This window comes from Alligator mississippiensis, chromosome 1 (genome assembly GCF_030867095.1).
Source record: "Alligator mississippiensis isolate rAllMis1 chromosome 1, rAllMis1, whole genome shotgun sequence".
Taxonomy (NCBI): Eukaryota; Metazoa; Chordata; order Crocodylia; family Alligatoridae; genus Alligator; species Alligator mississippiensis.
The window spans coordinates 190,333,988-190,355,896 of NC_081824.1; the positions used below are offsets into that span (position 1 = coordinate 190,333,988).

The window sequence follows — 21,909 nt, forward strand, 5'->3', positions numbered from 1 at the left end:
GCGACCGGCCGGGCAGCCAATGGGAAGCGCGCGGGGCGGGCTGGGGTTCCGTGTGGAAAAGATGTAAGCTGGCTCGGGTGCAAAGTTTGGTTCCAAACCGTCTGCAGAGCGCGCGGGCGGCGGCACCGGCATTCCGCGTTCGGCCCCAGCCCAACCGCCGCTCCGGTCCGCTCTGCTCAGCCTCCAACGGGCGTCCGGGCGGGATGGCGGGCAGCGGCGCGGGCGAGCTGCGGCGGCCGCGGTGCCGGCGGGCGCGGCTGCTGTGCATGCTGGCGCTGACGTTCGTGTTCTTCGTGATGGAGGTGGTGGTGAGCCGGCTGACGGCGTCGCTGGCCATGCTGTCCGACTCCTTCCACATGCTGTCGGACGTGATGGCGCTGGTGGTGGCGCTGGTGGCCGTGCGCTTCGCGCAGCGCACCCGCGCCACCAAGAAGAACACATTCGGCTGGGTGCGCGCCGAGGTGATGGGCGCGCTGGTCAACGCTGTCTTCCTCACGGCGCTCTGCTTCACCATCCTGCTCGAGGCCATCGAGCGCTTCACTGAGCCACACGAGATCCAGCAGCCCCTCGTCGTGCTGGTGGCCGGCGTGGCCGGGCTGATCATCAACCTGCTGGGGCTCTGCCTCTTCCACCAGCACGGACATGGCCACAGCCACGGCCATGCGCACGGCGCTGCCCCGCCACCGCCACGCGCCAAGCTGCAGCGTTGCCCTGGTGAGGGCGATGCTGCCCTGCACAAGGAGGAGACCAACATGCTGGTGGACAACTACAGCGGCCCCAACGGGCTCAGCCAGGAGCAGCTGGGTGAGTCCCAACGGAGCTGGGGGCTGCACCCCCTTGGGGGACAGGGGAGAGGCCCTCTCCTGTCCCCTCCCCACACTTGCTGGCAGGGGCTGGGTTAATGTACAGGCAAGCCAGGCACATGCCTAGGCCACTAAGTGAAGAAGTGGCCTGGTTGTGGGTCTCTTACACATTATGATTGTTGAGTGACAATCAAGTTGGGGTGCACAAGTTCGTTTGCTGAGGTCCTGCTAAAGGGTTCACATGGCCCTGGGAAGGGGACCAATGATGTCCCGGAGCATCCCAGCACTTCTGGAGCTTGCCCAGGCACTGGCGGGAAGAGGGCAAAAGACCCCTGGTGGGTGCGGGTAAATGTGCCCTTTGCCTAGTGGGGTGTAGGAAGAACATACACCAACTGCAGATGCTTCTTCAGCCTGACGAAGGGTGTTTGTACCCAAAAGGTCACTAAGAAGATTTTTTCCAGCTATTTGAGTTGGTCTAATAAAAGATATCGGATTTACCTAAAGAACCTTGTCGCCCTTTGCCTAGTGGTTTTTCTTCGTGTGACCTCACCTAGCAGGGTTTTTTTTGTTTTTTTTTTTAAGGGTTGTCTCCCCCCCCCGAGTTTCAAAGAGCTTTGTAAAGGTAAAGAGAAACAGGTGGTTTCTCCATTTTGTAGCTGGAGGCACTGAGGATTTCATGATGCATTTGTAAGTCTTGCGGGGAGTCCCTTGGAGCAAGAGGCAGCTGTCTGCCACCTTGCACATCCCAAACTGCTGCCCTGCTGTGCTGTGACCCGGCTCCAGGCTGGGCAGCATATAACCCAGCACCTCTGTCCTGATACTCAGGGCTCTCCTGGGGATTGGGACTGGCTACATACTTGAGAAATTGCCACTTCCCTCATGTTCACGGTGGGCAGGGTGTTGTTCCAGGGGAGCAAGAAGATGTCCCCCAGTTGCGGGGAAGCTCATCTGTGCAGGAGACAGAGCTCTGGCAGGAGCTGGATGCAGACCGCACAACTTACTTCTGCAAGAGATAAAGCTTCCAAGTTTCTTCTTAGCTATGTGTTGTGTGTGCATGGGTTTGCACATTGATAGATGTACACACACGCACACTTTCTCACATCCACATACACACAGGTATGTGTATGTACACAACATCAAAGTTGTTTAAAGCTGTTCCTTCCACAGATTCTGAAAGGAAAATGATCTTGTTAAATGCTTAGGACCCATTCAAATGCTGCAGGGGCAGGGACCATACAAGGATGTGTAGTCACTTGGTCAAGGTCAAAAGCAAGTTGTCAAATGAGTTCAAGAGAAGTGAATTGCCCATTGCCACTAGGCAGTACTGCCTTCCTACCCTGAAGGAGAAATAGGTGTTGAAGCCCTGATGCCTTACAGTGTTGGGATAATGTAAGGAGACCATCAATCCTGATCAAACTGGGTTGGAGACGTACAGGAAACTTGGCTACAATTGCTATTTTTGTATTAGCTAGGTGAGTGATTCACAGAGTTGTTAGTACCATTCATTCATCTACATTCCGTATTGAGCAACTTCCTTTTCTGCTTTCTTTGCCTACTTGGTGTCTTTTTAATGGTGCTTTTCTTCCAGACATGGCAGGGACTTTTTCTATTGGAGATTTCCAGAACAAGAAAGAAAATACCTGATCATTACCAAATAGTGTTGTGTGTTAGTTTTCTAAAGATCAGTTTTGTGAAAGTATAGGAAAATTATGGTACTGATCCTAACCTGACCCTGAAATAAGCCGCTTTAATTTTGCATCTCTTCCGAGGTAAGTATCCTAGTAATTAGTTTGAAAAGATTTTAAACCGGTGGAAGATGTCTAAATGAGACATGGCTGTGTGACAAATACTTCTATTAGAGAGGGACTAGAGTTGCACCCTGGCTAGAGTTGTGACTAATTTTCCATTAAGTGTTTTTGTTTGTTTTCATTTGTTTGTTTTTTGTTGTTGTTGTTTTTTTTTTGTTGTTGTTTTTTCTGTGTGTTTTTTTTTGTTTTTTAAAGTAGGTAGCTTCAAAACTTAACAAGTTAGCCTGAAATGTCTCATGGTTGCCCCTCTGGCAGAGAATAGTGTTTTAGGTAGCAGGATAAGCAGTGGAGTATATGTGAAAGTTTAAATAGGTGGTATACCGTGTTATGCCGGTCCTGGAATCTTCAGTAAGGATGCCAAATTGAGAACTGCAAATGAGAACTGGTTCCTATGTCTATTTTTGTGAATGGTAGAATTAGCCATAGTTAGACTCATTGATGTGTTAGCCATATCAAAATATTACAGACCAGAGTGCTTCAATATACAAGGAAACACGGTGAAATGATACCCAGTGGTTGTATCCCAGGACTGAAAACGGCGTAGGCAGATGGACTGTTTTTCTTGAAGTGGGGGAAGAGGGCTGCCACCTGTTAAGTGTATTCGAGCAGGCATAGCCCAGATATCTGCATCTCTGCCTGAAATGCTTAAAGGTGATCGGCCTCTAGTAAGGTTTTAAGCCTCAGTTTTTTGAAGACCTGAAGAAACTCGTTTCAACTTACTCTGCTATAATTTGTCCGTGATAAAGGGAATGTTCTTCTAGTGAATGTGACAGGAACTTAAAAGTCAAATTGGGTTTCTGGGGTATAGGTTGTAATTATTGGAACTAAACTGATCTGAGTTCCAGCCTTATGCATTTATGTATCTGTCTTCTAAAGTATGTGGGTCATATACTGTTTGGATCATTGCATTTATTCAGTTGTACATGCTCCAAGGGACACCTCCTCCTCTCCCCCCCAAGACATAGGGATGTATCATGAAATTCCTCCATTAGATGCCTCTAGCTACAAAATGGAGAAACTACCTGTTTCTCTTTCAGTTGTGGGAAACATTGCCATGGACTTCAAAACAAAATAAGTAGTACTCATGAAGCAATGTGCATGTAGACTTCCATCAGGCATTGAATAGAAAAAATGCTTTCAAAGCTTTTTTTATTGTATTTAATTTCTGTGCAAAATGTGTGCTTTTCTGGGTCTTGAGCACAATCATGAATTCCATAGTTTATATTTACATAATATAAAAAGTAGGGGTAAGATTCAGACCAAACTGAATTGCTAAGATATAATCTATAAATGAGTGGCAGAGGATTTAAAACATCCATACAGAATCAGTTTTTTCATTACAATAGTTTGTTTTGGGACCATAGTTTCCAAATTTTATTGCAAGTTAAGCCATGAACTCATAAATGTTCAGTCTATAATACCCTTATTTTAATGATGTAGTGAAATAGTGTAATCATTGCACTGCTTTCTTTGCAGGTGATATAGAGAAAGATGGCAAGGATGACCTACAAATGAATGGGAATGCTGGCCGTCACTCTCTGGACATTGATGTTGAAGACACTAGTGGACAACTTAACATGCGTGGAGTTTTTTTGCATGTTCTTGGAGATGCATTGGGGTCAGTTATTGTGGTGGCGAATGCCTTAGTATTTTACTTCGTTTGGAATCCTTGTCCCAAAGATGGGCCCTGTGTTAATCCTTGTATCAATAGCCATTGTACGGAAAATGCTACTGTAGCCCCATCACTTTCCACAGTTAGCCCTTTGGAGCATGTGGCTGGTCCATGCTGGGTACTATATTTAGATCCCATTCTTTGTCTGATGATGGTGTGCATAATCCTTTACACAACTTACCCGTTACTTAAGGAATCGGCCCTTATCCTTTTACAAACTGTTCCAAAACAAATAGATATTCGTTCTTTGAGCCTGAAGCTGCATACACTTGAAGGAGTTGAAGCAGTCCATGAATTACATGTTTGGCAATTGGCAGGCAGCAGGATCATTGGCACTGCTCACATAAAATGTCATGACCCTGAATCATACATGAAAGTGGCTAAGCACATTAAAGAGATTTTTCATGATGAAGGAATTCATGCTACTACCATTCAGCCTGAATTTGCCAGTGTAGGCTCTGAATCAGGTGTAGGCAATTGCGAGCTTCCCTGCAGAACTCAATGTGCTTTGAAGCAGTGTTGTGGGACATCAGAAAACAGCGCTGAAAAGGAGATGGAAAAATCGTCTACAATTGGTATTTCATGTTCAGAAGTCATCACTGATTCTTCACACAGCAGAACTAGGAGGACTAAATCTGAGAGTATACCTGCTGTTAGGCTAGAGGCAAATGCTGACCAAAACAAACAGTTTGAATCATCTTTATAATTCCCAAAGTGGTGCTGCTTATATTTTGATGGCTTCACCCACAGCATTGTTGCAAGAAGAAGAGACAGATGTTCTGAGATACACTACTTGGCAAACTTGTATTTGCTGATGTCCCTATTCTTGTCACTTTGCTAAATCCAGAATACTTGTTTTAAGGAACATGATCATGTATCATGACATGATATGCTTGTGTTGACTGTGGTGAATGAGTCAGAAAGTGCACCAATGTTGTAACAACTTCAGAATGCCATTTCAGCCGAGACGACACTTTTTGTTGCACTTCAGATTTAAAATATCTCTTCCCATGAAAAGTTACTTGAGAGAAGTAAATAGGAACTTAAATTGTGTTACAAACTGCTCATTGGAGCTACTTTTTTCCTTTAATATTTGATTTGTAGATATTTTAATATATTTTTTATTTAGAAAACATAAGGAAACCAAAGTTCATAGATTTCTTTTTTTTGTTAAATATAACTACTTAAAACTGGAAACCACTTTGTTAGTTTCATGCATTTTCCTTAAACTTAGAAAATGAAAAATATGGACACTTTTCTAATGGATTTATTACATAACATATTTAAAAAAAAAAAAAAAAAAAGGAAAAAAGCATATCACATGATTGTTAGAAAGTGATCCATGTTTTCTCATGGGGGCTGTGAGGTGATTAAAAGTGGCTGCTTGTTTAAAAAAAAATTGGTCGCGAAAGGTATGTTTTGTTAAAGTATAAATTCAGTCTGCTATGTAACCCTCTTAGGCTGTGTAATTGTCAGAAAAATAATTTATAGTTTCAGTTACCACTTTATGAATTAGTCAGTGTTGTTTTTCCTTTTCAAATTCAGTCATTTTTATTTCATTAGCTTATTGTTTAAATTGTAGAATTTTACACAACACACATTCTGGTGCTGTAACACTGAAGTTGTAGCTTTAATTTTTAAGAGTGCTTCATTTAAATAAGTTAGTTTTTATCATGGTAATGCCAACCAGTACTGTTAAAGGGAAGGATCTTTCAAAACTGGCATTATAATTCCTGTAACTGCCCCCAAAAACTCACGTGGATGTAAATTTGTGCAGATAATCTCTGTCTGATAGGCCCAATTCTGTCCCCATGAAGTCTGTGAGAGATTTGACTTCTTCATTGTGGATGGCATGTAATCCAATATATTTTACTCTTTACCATGTCAAGAATTTACCTATGGGATATTTAAATGTTTACTTTAAAACCAAGAGACAACTGGCTCTGAAGAAGCTGTTACAGTGTACTGTCAACTAACATATTTACAAAAAATGCTGTGTGGGTGAGAGTAAAAGACAGTGTAAATGGGAATGCTAGGGACTTTAGTCCCCCATTGTGACTATGGTCAAAGCCAAACTCAATCCTTAAATCCACCTCCAGGCTTAGGTATATATGTTATGGGAAACAGTGTCTAGTAATTGAGCACAGGAATGGGAGTCGGAAGATTCAAGTTGTTTTCTCTTTTCTGACATGTAAGATACATACAAACAAATACATTACAGCAAGTTAAAGGGGTCAGGGATTTTTGTCACGTGTCAGCTGCTTCTTGGTAATTGTCCCCATATATTCTCTTAATACATGAGAAGTGAAAGTGAAACAGTGATAATGTAATCCTGGTTTCATAGGGAGGCAAGCTGTTGCAGGGTAAGAGTGTGCCCATGGTTACTGTAGAGCAGCCAATGCATGGCAAGTCCCTTCCCCCTTGTAGGTCACTATATAATTTATTCATTTGTCCATAACTTTACTTGCTGTGTGATGTTGGGCAGGTCACTTTAACCTCTCTTTGCCTCAGTTCCCTGTCTGTAAAATAGGGATAAAACCTACCTCACAGGGGTATTGTGAGGCTTAATTTGTTAGTTGGTAAAAAGTTCAGAAATCTTCTGATGGAAGGTGCCCTAGAAATGCAAAATTGTTATTGTTGGGGGTCTTCCAAAAGTTACTGCAATACCCAGGCAAACAGGATGAACTAAGGACCATTTTGGCCTTTTGGATTTCTTTGGTACTGTGGTTTGTCAGATTTTTAACAGTATTTAAACACCGAATTTTTTTTCCTCTTTTTTTAAAGAAGAATGTTTGGGTTAGTGAAGGAAACATAGCTTTTTTTTTCCCCTCTCATACAGAGCACCTCACTAATTTGCCCTTCAAATCAATGATAGTTGCTTAGCAGTGGTTCACAATAACCTAGTGCCTGCCCTTCCAGAGGTACTTGCTTAGCCTCTCAGCAGTGCATTGTAATGAGGTCTTTGCAAAATATGCTATAATGCATCTATGAGTATTCTGTAAAGTATTATCAATTTAATTTGTAAAATGAACAAAATATACTTTTTCATGGTAAAACGTTTTGCTAATTAGTATATTTGCATGTTTGAAATTTGGCTTCTCAGTTACTAGTGTGAATTAGTGAGGGTCTACTGTATATCACTAACAACAAATAGAACTAACTGTATATTGGTAAGAACATAGTAGTAATGAAAATCATAACTACTTTTTCTCCTGTTGCTTTTATAGTTGGTCTACTTGTCCTGCCATGGCTGTCACCTTTTGGTAATAGTCTTAATAAATGCATTTGAATAGGTCTGAAAACGTAGCCACTAATTCCATTGTAAAATGTTTAATCTTTTTGTGCCAGAAGTCATATTTTTCTAGTGCTATGTCCATTGCAGGCAATGGCTAGCTTAAAATAAATAAAAGGAAAAATGAAAAAGGTCTCTGCACCTGGATTTTAAGTACAGTATGTATTCAGTATAAGATTAAGGTGGTGGCTGTACAACAGCGGGAACACATTTTGTAAATTCATCGTAGCTGTAATGAGCCCAAACTGTAGCCTGATAACTTGCAGTATACATCTTGATCTTTTAACTTCATTTAGCTATGGTTATGCAGATTTACTTCTGAAGATCGTAATTCCAGAACATTAGTAGCTTTCTAGAATTTTTGTGGAAGTCTGTCTTTTTAGTCTTTTCTGCCCCCACTCCCAAAGCACAAAAATAGTGAATCTTGTGTGAGTGCAGTGGTGGGAGAGAAAAGCAGTTAATTGTACTGTCATGCATTCCTGTTTTTTTTTTTTATTATTATTATTATTATTTTTTTAAATAAAAATATGGAACCCTGATTTGAAGGAAAAAATAACTTGTATTTCATACTGTTTATGCTTTCATTGAAATGGTTCAGGGATATATGAAACATGTATGCAGTGTAAAATATTTTAATGTTTAATCCAGAAATAACAAAAATTCTTAGGCCTATAGAAGACCAGTAGAAGTAGTTCTGATTTGTGATTTTTTTTTTTTGAGAAAAGGATGTAAAGGCTCAATCTTTCAGAAATCTGCATGAGCAGTCCTTTTGCACTTGGAGAAACTACTTGTATTAATAGTTAACTGTGTACAAGACTGTTTGCAGGATTGGCTTCTAAGGACACAATAGAGGCTGTCTTGAAAAGCTTTTCTTAAGATTCAGGACCTAGTTTTGAAGAAGATTTTTAAGTCAAAACAGGTATTGGAATGAATGGTCCTATAGTACTCTTCTAAATTTTGCCACATAAGCACTGTTACCATTTTATCATGAACCTGGTCTGTTCTGCCACTTCTCCTTTGAGTGCCATCACTTCTCCTAGGATTCGAACTCATCTTACTCTGCAACTCTGAAAATCAGATCATAAAACTGGAGGTGCTGACTCAATGGGGATGTAAGAGGAAAACAGCATTTTCTTTCTCCTTTTTCTTAGAAAGCTTTTTCTAACCTATTCGCCCATAGGTAACTGCATTTTCATATCTAGACTTTGGGAACAGAATATTTTTTTATTTCAAGATAATATAGCTAAGGTGAGTACTTGAGACACTGTGTTGCCATAGCAATGAGCTGTGGTGATGTAGCTTATCACTATGGCGATGTAGCATTAGCAGGCACGAACTGTGATGCCAACACTATCGCGCAGTAGCTTGTTCCTACTGTGCAGTAAGGTTGGAAACTACCTGTGCAGAGCCGGGACTGCACAGTAACAGTGGTTACTGTGTAGTCATTTAGTACTTGCTAAAGCAAGTACTAAACAACTGCGCAGTCAGAGGCACGTGTAGATGTACTCCTAGTGTATTTAAATTTCATTACACAGCATCTCTGCTGATGGAGATATTCTTGATTTAAAGCCAGTCTTGAAATTTTCCATGCTAAATGTAGACATGATCAGAGGAGTTCTCATTCTTGCTGGTGCCCTTTATTTTGCACACGTACATTTTCATGCTTTACATGTTTTATAAACATTGGCCTAATACAGGGATGGGCAAAATAGGGCTCACGAGCCAGATTCAGCCTGCCAACTGATTGGAACTGTCCTGTGAGCAGGCACCCACCAGTTGATTGTATCTGGTCTGCATGGGGCCAAGTTCTGCGTAGGGTAGCCCATGCTGAGCTCCTGGTCAGTGCACGCAGTTCCAGCAGAGCTGCTTCCAGTGCGGCTGCAGCCCCCCAGGTACTGTTTGACTACTCCTGCCTCCAGCGGTTGCTCCTCCTCCTCTTCCTCCTCCTGTCCACCACCCTCCACACTGCTCCAGGCAGCTGTTACTGTGAGCAATCGGCAGCGGCTATAGGGACATGCGCTGGGCACAATATGCCCAGCAAGGTGGGGAGGCGGGAGCTGCAGCTACATGGTTCTTGGTCCAGTGTGCAGGGCTCCGGCTTCAGTTCCCGGCTCCCTTCCACCCATTCTGTGCACCCAGCATGATGAACAGCCGCTTGCAGGTGGCTGAGTGGGTGGAAGGCAGCTTGGAGTTGGAGCTGCGTGCTGGGGCTGTTCAACTAGCTTCCTTTCCTACCCGCTCTGCCTGGTTGCATGTGTGGTGCCTGATTCATGTCCCCATGGCTGCTGTTTCCTCCCTGCTCTACCTGCTGCCTGGAGCAGCACAGCAGGGACAGGTGGAGGAGCTGCTGGAGGCAGAGGTAGCTGAGGAGTACCTGGGTGGCTGCAGCCATGATGGAAGCATCCCTGCCAGGAAGCTGTGCACACTGGCTGGAGCTGGGACCCTTGGTGTGTGCAGGCAGGAGCACACTCTGGGCTACCCCAGGTGAGAGCAGGTGGGGCTCAGCCCCATACAGAGTGCTGTGGGGGAAGCTGCTTGCCAGATGTTTGGGGGTGGGCTGCACCTACACTGCACAGATTGGGCAAGCTCTGCTGCATACACCCCCTAGCCCTCCCTTTCCTTCTTGCCACCCACTGCTGGCTCCCAGGACCCTGCACAAGAGCAGTTGCCAGTTCATCACACATGTGCACCCCCCAATATAGAAGAGTAAGGCTATTTTGAGCTAGTATGCAATCACCTCTATATTCACAGCTCAAAGCCACATAAATCAGGATAAAAATATTCTTTGAAATAAAATGTTATAGTACATATTTGGTTTTTAGTATATGATTTGGGTTTTTTTTATTATAGATGAAGTGATATCTTCTGAGAGATTTTTGTGTGGCCCTCGACTGGTCACTGAAACTCATTAAGTGGCCTGCTAGCCAAAATAATTGCCCTTCCCGGTCTAATATCTTCTCTGTTCACTGCTGCTGCTGTTGTTTATGATCTGAGTATTTTAAAGAAAAAACTGAGAATGTAACTTTGTTCCCCTTCAGTGCATGTGGGTCTAGTTAGGCTTTTCTTACATTGATAGCCTCCTTTGTTAAGGAGATTTAAATAGCACATTTTTATTTATTGATCTGACTTCCACACTGAAATGTGGTCTGGGCCTCTATTAAATGCATGCTAATATTTTATACCCTTATATAAAAGAGTAAAGCCCTGAGATGGAAAAGAGGTGTAGCTATTCAATGATCTATAAACTAGGATGCCCATCCTAAAAAGAATCTTGCCGCTAAGTCTTACTTGACCAATAGTAGTATACTGTACTTTCACATTCATCTGCACAGACAGAAGTGACAATTCTTGCCTGATCTGGCCACATAAAGCAGTTTACAGCCATGACCAAACACAAGTGCATTGCTGCAGACAGCTTAAAAAATGTCCAGCACAGTGAAAATCTGACTCCTTCATTGCATGAGTTATCTGATGAAGACCTTTCAAAATGTAACATCTTCTGTAACTTGTGTCTGCCCAGCTCCCAGCCTGTCAGTTTTCAGACTGGGAGGGGGCAAAGGGAGTAGAGGGAGTTCAGTCTGGGTTTTTGTCAGCTCCCCCTTGCAGGGTGGGGCAGGTGTATTAAAGCCCCCGTGAGTGGGGAGGTGGGAGTCCAATTCACCCATCTGACCCTTCAGTACCAACTGGGGAGCCCCAAGAATGAGCTCCATCTGCTGCCTTCCCCCCTCCCATTCTGAAAACAGCACTGGCAGAGAGCCATGGCCATTGCTATGGGAACCTGGCTGCAGGCTCCCAGCCCACAGCTAGATTTCCCTCCCCCCTGGAACCAACTGAACTTCTGTTTGGTCCTTGGTAACACTGTAAATCAGAATGCTTTGCAGAAAAGTCTCTGAGTTACAGTTGGGAGCTGCACTTCTCTGCACACACTGGTTCTCAACCTTTTCAGACTCAAGGCTCTTCTCTATACCTTTTTCAAACTGAGTAGCACCCCCTTTTAAAAACTAATTATGTACAGTGCTTACCTCCTTGCAGAGGGAGCTAGCGGTGGGGTTGAGCAGCAGCCAAGCAGAAGGGGCTGAGCTTGCCCTTATCTTCTTATCCCTCAGAGGACCCCTTAAAGACTTGCTCCTCCTGAACCCAAGTTGAAGATCACAGATCTAGAGGGGTTTTTCCCCCTTGAATGCAGGTAAAAACAGAGCTGGCAAATGAGATATAAAACCATCTAAACTGTCTCCTGTCTTAGGTTTTGGTGAAAATTTAAGAATTCTCACTGATCTTTGTCACATGGAGTGTCAATTAAGCAAGGTGCAGCTTTTTTTACAAGGAAAAGTAGCTAATTTTGAAAACAATCTGAGGATCAAATTCCCCTCCCTCTTTGCTTAATAATCAGGGATCCTAGTTTTCTCTGTTTAAAAGTTACAAATTCTCTTAGAAAAATCTCAAATTTTCTGATTAAAAAACATGAAATCTTCAATTAAAATGAAACGCCACTATATATATGCATATCAACTGAAGACAATGTTTTATCAATATATTTCCAATTTTAAAGCAATTTGGAAGCCTACCAGTGCCTCAATCACTATAATAAAATAAATTCTAAGTACCTATACATTTTGGCATTTGATTTTGGAATTTTTATCATGGAAAATCAGAGCTCCCACTGCCCACCTAGCTCATCAAGACGTAGGTCCAGGTCCCTCACTCAGAAGCTACTCCTCCCTCCCGCCCCCCCCCGCTCTGCTGGAGGGGGGTCCCCAGCTGCCAGGCAAAGCCATCCTTAGGGGTGTGCGGGGCTCGGGACATATCAGCCTGTGCAGGGCCAGGGGCGGGCAACTGCCCTCAGAAGCCAGCGGCGGTGGGGTGGGGGCGGTGATCACCCATAGAAGCCAGCAGTGGTGTCAGTGATGGGGGGGAGACGTGGTGACCACCTGCAGAAGCTGGCGGCAGGACTGCAGCAGTGCCTGTACAGCACTGTCTGTGGGGCCCCTCAAAGTGCAGGACCCAGGGTGGTTGCCCCAATTCATCCCTTCCCCTCCCCCCGAGGGATGGCCCTTCTGCCAGGACTATGGAGCCGGGTCCACAGCTCCCTGCCCCGCTGCCCCTCTCAGCAGTGCCCAATCCCTGGCTGCCACCCACAGGAGGCAGTAGCTGCTGCAGTGGAGCACAGAGCCCAGTTCCCCTCCCCTGCGAGCAGCATGAGCAGAGTGGAGCCCAAGGCAGGGCAGATGTGGGCTGCCTGCTGCGGGCTCAGGCTCACCACTGTGCTGCCTTCCTCCCAGGGCCTCTGCAGCCCAGTGGGCAGGATTCGGCATAGCAGGGCAGAGCAGGGCCAGGCAAGGAAGCTCCTCACAGCTGCAAGCCCTGTGCCACTGCAAGCCCCACGCTGCCATGGCAAGGTGTCCCCTGCATGCCCTACAGCAGTTAGGGGCACAACTCTGTGCCACCACCCCCACTGCTGCTGGGTGGGAAGGGGGCTCTTTGCCAGAGTGACATAGGGCTTGCAGCAGCAAGGAGCTTCCCCTCTCAGCCCCGCTTTGCCCTGCTGCACTGGGTCCTGTCTGATGGGCTGTGGGGGCCCAGGGGGGAAGGCAGCAGGGCAGGAAGCCCAAGTCCCAGTGCTGGATTTAGGCTTAAGCTACTTAAGCTACAGTTTAGGGCCGCACAATATGAGGGGCCTCTATATGAGAAAAAAAAAACTGGATTATTTTTATCGTATGGGGCCTCTTAAACTGGACATAGTTTAGGGCCTCAGCATGTCATAATCCAGCACTGCTAAACCTGCAGCAGGCAGCCCACCTCCACCCCTGTCCCATGCACATAACTGGAGGGCATGTGTCCCCCTGATCCCCCAGAAGTGAATGCAGTGGTGGGGAGCCAGCCCCACTACCCCCACCCCTGGGACAAGCTGCTCACGGCTCCATCCCACTCCCTGTGCATTCTGGCCCCAGGCCTCAAGTGTCACACACTGCTTGGGCTGGGCAGCAGCCCCAGGCCCTGCCCAACTCACTCCCTCTGTCCCTCTCTCCCTATGGGGGCCTCAATTCCTACTCCCCTCTGCCAGACTTACCTGCTGGAGCTGTTCTCCAGGCTGCTGGGTGACCATGGGCATGTGCGAAAAGTAAGGACACTTTCCAGCCATTAACTAGTTACTTTGTACAGTGCTTCAGAGAGAGTGTAAAGCATTATGTGGACTTCTATTTTGAAACTGAATGAATTTCCTGGCAATGTAATGCTTCACAGTGAACTTCTGAGCAGGAAAAGTGACTGTGTATATTGAATCAAAACCACAAGAAGAACTCAAGCGCAATTGGTATGGTCACATGATATTTACAACACGATGCTGCTTAAAAAGATTACAGATTCATTGGCACTGTTCAGATGACTGTAAATACAGTAGTAGCCTTTGGAAAAAAACTTATCGTCACCTATATGATAGCTCCTAATAACAAATAAGTGCATATTCAGACGGGTTTTGCTCTGGGGTTTAAACAACTTATTGGCAATATACTATATTAACTAGGCAGCTTTTATTCTAAGTGACACATAGTTAACCTTATTTACAAAGCAGATGTTGATTTCAGTAGGGCAGGGTATAAAAAAAACCATGCTACTTAACACTGAAAAGTTGAATTTTATGTCTTTATGTGTCCTTTTTAAGGAGTACCTGGGAATGATCCAGGCAATGCCAACACACCACTCCCTACTGAAAACTGATTGCTTCATGAATTTTCATTCCACTCCCAACTTGGGTGCCAAGTGTATTGGGTTCAAGATATAAAGGCAGTGCCATATCTTGGACTCTGAGGATGTCTTCCCAACTCTGCCCATCAGTCATATACAGGATGTTTCCTCAAAGCATGCCTGACCACAGAAGCAGTATGTGCAACAGTATCCAAGACTGCTAATGATGGTATTTAGAGGAACCTGAAAAAGGAATGGAAAAGGCTTTAATTTTTTTTAAGGGTGATCGAATACGAGGAAAATCAAAAATCATTTTGTCAAAACTTTTCTCCTCCTTAGCACTAGAACTGCAGGTTTCTTCTCTCCTGGAGGAGACTAACTATGACAAACTAGTGAGATTCTAACATCTGGACAACGTGAGAAAGGTTTCATTGTTGGACTGTTTTAAATGTCTGACTTCAAACTAAGCAATGATATTTTGTGGCATTAGAGAAGTGTACGGGGACATCAATAAGGGCACAGGCAGAAGTGACAATTTTTGGCCAATCTGGTCACAGAAAGTGGTCTATAACTGTAACCAAACATGAGTGCATGGCTAATTGGGTTGGTCTAATAAAAGATATGAGATTCACCCAAGGAACCTTGTCTGGCTGCAGACAGCTTCACAAATGACTGATCAGATGAAAATCTGAAACCTCATTGCATGAAGGAATTCAGTCTGTGGGTTTTTCAGCTCCCGCTGGAGGGCGAGGTAGGTGTATTGGAGCTTCCCCCCCCCACCCCCAAGGTGGGGGGCTCTGATTAACTGATCCCGTTCTCTAGCCCTGGCTGGGGAACCCTTAAAATGAACTCCTTTGCTCCCTTTCCCACCTCCCATTCTGAAAACAGCAACAGGCTGGAAGAGAAGAAGGGCCATTTCTAGAGGAACCCTGCTGCAGGCTCCCAGATAGGAGCTAGCCTCCCCCTGGAACCACCTGTGAACTTCTGTTTGGTCCGGGGGATCACTGTAACTCAGAACGCTTCCTGCAAAGCCTTCTCAGTTACAGTGGGGAGCTGCACTTCTGTCTGTGCCCCAAATAACTTATTACTATGGGACTTATATTCAAGGTACATTGAAATCAAGGATGATGGGGATCAGAAAAGATTTTTGGAGAAAAAACACTTAAAGTGAGCACAAGTAAAATTCAGGCACTTTTTCTTGACTGTTTTTCTAAGACTGAGATGAGCCACTGTATTTTCACAAGACCTCAGTTGAATTACTAATTTGAAAAAATCACTGAAAGCATTAGGCTTATGATACTGAACACCTGCTGTAAAATTGTACAGAAAATCAGATAACAAATTGTTTGTGCCAACTTTCTTGGCCTTGGGGATGAAACCAAAAGATGTTCAAGAGCCTGCAAAAGATCAAGAGCCTGCAAACTCAAGGCAGTATAATGTAGGTTGGAATGTAATAGCTGGTACTGTTTAAATATTGACTCCAAATAGGGTGTTTTTACAAATGCCTTGGTAAAATAAATTGGAGAAAGGAATATAGGTTATACTTGGGTAACATGCAACTTCTCTTTAGAAACATCTGCTGGGAAACACAGAAGTCATTGATCTAGACCAGGGGGTGTGGGCAAAATATGGCCCACAGGCTGAATCCGGCCTGTGGAGGGACTTTGTCTAGCCCATGAATGATGCATGCCCCTGGAGCCTGGGGGGGCACGGTGACCGCCTGTAACTGGCGGCGGTGGTGTCAGTGGTGGGGGTGTGGTGGCAGCGAGAGGGGAGCTCCCATAGGCAGCCGTGGCGGTGTTGGCAGCGGGAGAAGGGGGTGGCAAGCGCTGACTGGCAGTCGGCAACCACCAACAGATGCTGCTGGCAACATTGGCTGTGGCCAGTGGTGATCAGGGACTGCCCGCAGATGCCTCCAGCAGTGTTGCTGGCAAGGGGGGAGGTGGTGAGCGATGACTGGCTGCAGTTGCTGCTGGCAGTGTCAGCAGTGCTTTGCACAGGGGGTGCACTGCCAATCTCATGGGGTGCACATGCACCCGCGTGCACCCCCTATGCATCACCAATGGTCTAGCCTGTGGCAGGTCTTTTGGTCCCGCCTGTCCCAGGCACTGTCCAGCCCATGATGTATCCCACCACCCTCCTGGGCATGCAGTGGGGCTGGGGCATTTCTGCAGCTGGACTTCCTTCCCCAGTTGCTCTGCAGCTGGATTTGTTCTGGCTGCTGCCACTGCTGACCCCACTGGGTGGCCCAGAGGTGGTGATGATGGCAGCAGAGAGGAACTGCAGGGCAGCCTGGGCATGGGATGCAGCAAGAACGACCCAGCAGCCATGAGCGGGAGGAGCTCCTTTCCCCTTCTACCAAACAGCAGCTTCTGCCTGGCCACTGCTGCTGCTTAGCATGGGTGGGTGGTCTGGAGCAGGCATGGGGCAGACCAGGGTTGGGGCTGTGCGCATGGGTTCTGTTTGGTCTGCTCCAGGTGGAGTGAGTTTGGAGTGGGCGTGGGACAGGCTGCGGTTGGGGATATGCACTGCTGGAGGTGGCAGGGAGGTGCTGCAGGGCATGTGTGGGGGAGAGGGGTTGCTGACCGCAGGCCCAAATAATTGCCTGCCCCTGATCTAGACCAAAGTGTATAGATGCGTAAGCAAGATAGACAGTTGGAGTGAAGTGCTGACATCTTTCTCTTCTTCCTTTATATTAAATTTAACCTTGAATATCAAATCTGATATTATTTAACTCAGGGAGCCATTTTACAGCAGCTGAGAAATGGAGATAGAGAAGATATAAAGGGGTCTTATGTAGTGATTAGGTTTTGACAAAAGGTAGAAATGTTTCTACACGTTTGAAAAATTCAGCTGTGTTTGAACCCCACTTTAAGCATAGATATGTGCGATTAGAAACTGGAATAGCAGTGTCTGCTGGGCCATGGCTGCACGCTGCCTGCTCAGAGCATAACAGACAGAGCAGCTGCAGCTGTCCTTGCAAATTTCCTTGCAAACAATGAATTGCAGGTTAAGGAAAACTCTGCAGAAGCTGGGGTTTAGGACAGCATCATCCTAGGAGGCCACAGTAGCTACTGGGTATGCGTGAACCAGCTTGTACTTTAGTTAAATGAGCTCTAATATTAGGAGAAAGAAGTGTAACAGCTGTGTGATAGCAAGCTGAAGACGTTGAACCAGCCGTTCTTCTGGGAAGAAAGCATCTGCCCTTTAAAAGTACTATGTATAGCAACAAAAAGAAGCAGGGATGGTCTGAAGGGTTTTGTCCTGTACAGGTCATAGAGTAAGGCCCTTGAAACCTCTAAGATGAGATGTTTTCTCCCATGGTGATGTTTTAGAAAGAAAATGGGGAGATTAAGGGATTGATGTAAACAGAAGTCTAAAGCGACTTTTGGAGTGTGTTTAGGGTGAAGTCTCAGTATCGCCTCATCTCTTTGGAATGTCATAAGGGTTGTTGGCCTTGAAGACTTTTCTGATTCTTTTGGCTGATGTAGTGACAGCTATAATGGGTATACTGAGAGCAAGGTAGTGTAGAGAGAATTCAGAATGGGGATAAAAAAGCAGCTGAGATGTAAAACATATGAAGTGGATCTCCAAGTGTGAGCTGTAGTAGCCATGTACAAGGTGCAGGTTTTTTGTTTCCAGCTGCTGACGTTCACTAAAACAGCTGCAAATATGTTTTAATAGTTGTTGTAGCCATGATGGTTCAGAAAATGTGAGAGACCAAGATTTTTGAGAGTGATCTCTTAACTGCTTGTCTAAGCCCATAATGTTGACCCAATAAAAGATCTCCCCTACAAAAATCCTTGCCCCTCTAAAATATGCTGTTTTCCCAAAATAATCAGTAACTTGCTGCCACAGAGTTGCTCATTGTCAGTGAGCTTCCCGATCTGTCTCTCTCTTTCACATTGTCTGTACTACAGAAAAGTGTGCAACTTCCTAAATTACAGGCATGTGAAGACAAATACGAGTGCCTTTTTTCACAGCACCTGCCCTGGGTGGAGAAAAAAAGTGAAAGAGAATGAGCCACATGTCATACCTCATGCTTTGGAGAAATTAACAATTTGAGCAGAGGAGATTCTGACCTTCTTAAATGCCAAAGTTAACTAGACCATTAGTGGTTTACCTTATATGCATTTTAGAACTACCTGGCTGGATCCTCTTGTTGCATGTTAAATCACACGTGGCACTGCTAATATGCAGCATTGGGGCAAAATTTTATTTCCTGGTACCAAATAAAAACCCTGAAGAAAAAAGGGTAATGCACTAGGACGAACGTAGGAGCCCAGGGCTGTCTGTTCCCTTGTCTCCATGTAGTGCAGAGCCCCCACACTGAGGCACCCTATGCCCCAGCAAGCCACTCCCTGGCAAGCAGGGACACAGAGTGCCTTGAGATAGGGGAGCAGGCAGAGGTGGCTGGTCCCTTGTCTCAATGTGGGGGCTCTGTTGTGGAGCTGCTGGCTGGAGCGCAGGCTGCCTCAGCATGGGGGCTCTGCAGCACAGAGAGACAAGGGAGCAGGCAGGGTTGCCTTTTCCCCCATCTCCACGTGCCACTCCCCAGCTGGCTGGGGCACAGGGTGCTTCCTGCTGGCTAGCCCCATGCTAAGGCAATCTGTGCCCTAGCCAGCACCTCCCTCCCTTCCCCCTGCAGCACATGGAGCAATGGAACAAAGTGTCCCAAAGCAAAGAGCATGCACTGTGGCACAAAGTAGTGGAACAAATTTGTGCTGCTACTATTTGTGCTGCTGCAAATGCACACCCCTGCTTGTGTGGACGTGGCCCCTGTGGCCTTTCTGTAACACACCTATGGTAATGCTTTCTGAACATTTTCTTTTCATTCTTGGCTTGGACTCTGGAATAATTGAAGCAGAGAGAGCCACCTATGCTGTGATTTAAATGATGTGCCTTCAGTGAGCACTTGGATCAGATCTTTAGTGTGTTAAATTCTCACCTCCTAAGACGTAAGAGTCCAAAACATGTATTTTAAAAAGCGTTAAGGGGGAGGCAAATATCTTGGGCTAAATTTTCTACCGATTTCAGTCCTTGTGAATATCCATCTTCAAGTTTTTTGTTGTCAGATGTACATGAGTGAGAGAAGGAGCTAACCCCTCTCATGTGAAGGAGCATCATATTTGTCATGCTTTCAGTAATATCACACACCTGTCTGTGTATATTTTTGGCTATATATTTTTTGTTTCAGCAACTTAAAGTGATAGAATCGAAAAACCGCATGGACACACTGTCACAGTTTACAGAATTGTAATATTTAGGCAGTATTTCTGAAACTGCAGAAATGGTACCTTCTATGACTGAGGCCTCATCAAGCCTGAAAACAGTGCACTACTTAATGAAGTGCTTTTAAAAATCTATCTAGTGAAGAGGCACAACACCCTACTATGGATGAACTTAAACTAGAATAATTGTTGCTGATTTAGCTTGTTTCAGAAATTTACTGATTTAAGATTTAAACTGGTTTCAGTGCATCCATTTTAGGAATTTGCACTGGTTTAATGAGGTTGCAAGTGATTTAAACGTTTCTAATATGGCAGAAGCCTAAACCATGTCTTCTTTTGATGGCTTGTATATTGGAAACCTGAAGAAAGTTATGAATTTGTGGGAAATGTCTGCTTGGGAATGGATGAGGGAAGGTACGGATTGCATACGTGCATATTTGGAACTGTTTCAAAAGAAGAGCTGCTGATGGGAAAGGTGCAGCAGCTGTTACCTTGTAAACAGTTACATGTGGACAACATGTGTAGCAAACTGGCTTCAGTTTTAACCTTAGATGAAGTGGTGGTTGTGAGGAGCTATCTTGCGACATTTATAGCCTTCCTAGAATGTCCATGTGTAACAGAACATAAGAACTGCTGCCTTTATCCCCTTTTGAAATGGCTCCAAATGTACATGCGCCCATACCCTGAAACACTTAGGTTTAGGTTATGTAGTACCCAGCCTGCCCTGAAGATGCCTGTGACTAACACTTACAACTGGCTTAGACACGTAGAAGGAATGGTGAGCACGGCTTGTAAAGTCAGACACTTAACCCTTCATCTTCCTTTCCCACTGCCATGTATTTGTCTTGCTCATTTGTTGCATCTTGTCCCTCTGGTTGTAAATGCTTTGAGGCAGAGATTGTCACTTACTTGTACAATGTCTAGCAAAGTGTGATGTCACTTGCTAGAGGCCTTTGGGCAACACAAGTTAACATTAGCAAGGAGCCAGATGCTACCAGACCCTGGCTCTAGTTCAGCACTGTTTACTAATTTGAGATTTATAGGGCATGATGAGGCCAAGAAATCTAGGCTGGTAAAACAATCTGAATGCTGAATTTGCTTGGCATACTGTATTATGTTGCTTAGGCAAAAAAGATAAAACCACACTTTTTTTTAAATCCCAAGCAGAAAGATAGGGCAGAATTAGTATTGCTCCCCACAGAAATTGAAGTGAAAATGAGATGGAAGCAGAATGTTCTTTTTCAGGACCCCGTGTTAGATTGATTGAAACAAACTTCTGGTAACATTTCACTATTGGAAACAAAAAGCCTTGGAAAGAGCTCAGAGGCTGAGATTGACTGGATAATGGAAAACTTAATTAAATACCCTGTTGCTAAAATAGTTGTCACTTCAGCATTAACAAGCTCATGCCTTTAGCTGATGTATGATCACTGCAGATGGAGAGATGTGAGACCTTTCAAATAAGAGTTTTGTGCATGGCAAAATACTTAAATGAGGAGGCAAGTTGAGGAAGTTGGACTCCGGGGTTTTTATCATTTTGCTTTCTTTTAATGTCCAGAGAAGTCAGAAGCATCAAAATAATGAGAGTTTTTTTTATTGTAGTTTTCTCAAAACTAGATTCCCTCAGAAGTTGTACCATGGTAGAAAATTTTACTTGGTGAGCAGATTTCTCAAAATAGCTAACATGTGAGTGTGTGTGTATGTGCGCATGCACGCATGGATGTGCGTGTGTGTGTGAAGGTCATATTATTCTGGAATAACTTGACGTAGTTCCACTGTTTTAAGTGGAACTGCACCAATTTACATGAGAAAAAAATGGACCCAATATCTTTACCTGCCTTCTAGTAATGCTAAAAAACTCTGCACACAAGGACCAGTGACAACTAGAGGTGTACCTGGGCAGCAATTCTGCATCCAGACAAGTGTGCGCATGTTGTTTGTGACACTGCAGACCCATCCATGGTGCCACAAACTGCATATGCTGCACTTGCAGATGTTCACTGTACTGCTGATTTGTAGTGCGGTAGAGTATTTTTAACACCAGGAGATCCTGATGTCAAAAAAGCTTGTGCCAAGGAAAAGCGAAGTGGCATGGCACAGCACACATGGCAACAGTGTGCACTGCCTGAAACCAGAACCTGACTGGCCAGAGCCATGCTCCAGCTGCTGGCCAGGCTCTGCGTGCCCAGATCACCACCACTGGAGCCCCGGGAGGCCTCCAGGACCCCAGGTAAGGTTGTTGGGTCCAGCCCAGGTGCTGGCCCTAGCCTCCCCTACCCCACCCAGGGCAACTTACCATGTGCCAGAGATGCTAGTTGTCCCCAGACAGTGCATGTTCCCACTTGTGGGGACACACCCTCAGTGGCAGCAATATATGGGGCAGTGGCTGCTACCAGGCTACTAGTAGCAGCATGGTGGCTAG

General features: G+C 45.0%; 1 protein-coding gene across 1 annotated transcript; it reads left to right on the forward strand.

Annotated features, from left to right (window-relative positions):
* Window positions 1–34: 34 nt before the first annotated feature.
* SLC30A1 (solute carrier family 30 member 1) lies at window positions 35–8,114 on the forward strand. Its single transcript, XM_014597999.3, has 2 exons — window positions 35–804; window positions 4,088–8,114. Exons 1-2 carry the CDS (start codon window positions 204–206, stop codon window positions 4,987–4,989), a joined length of 1,503 nt encoding a protein of 500 aa, XP_014453485.1. The 5' UTR covers window positions 35–203; the 3' UTR covers window positions 4,990–8,114.
* Window positions 8,115–21,909: the final 13,795 nt, after the last annotated feature.

Coding starts and splice junctions, on each gene's coding strand:
- SLC30A1 (XM_014597999.3), top strand. CDS start 204: ATGGCGGGCAGCGGCGCGGGCGAGCTGCGGCGGCCGCGGTGCCGGCGG. Junction 805..4,087: donor GCTCAGCCAGGAGCAGCTGG/GTGAGTCCCAAC, acceptor CTTTCTTTGCAG/GTGATATAGAGAAAGATGGC.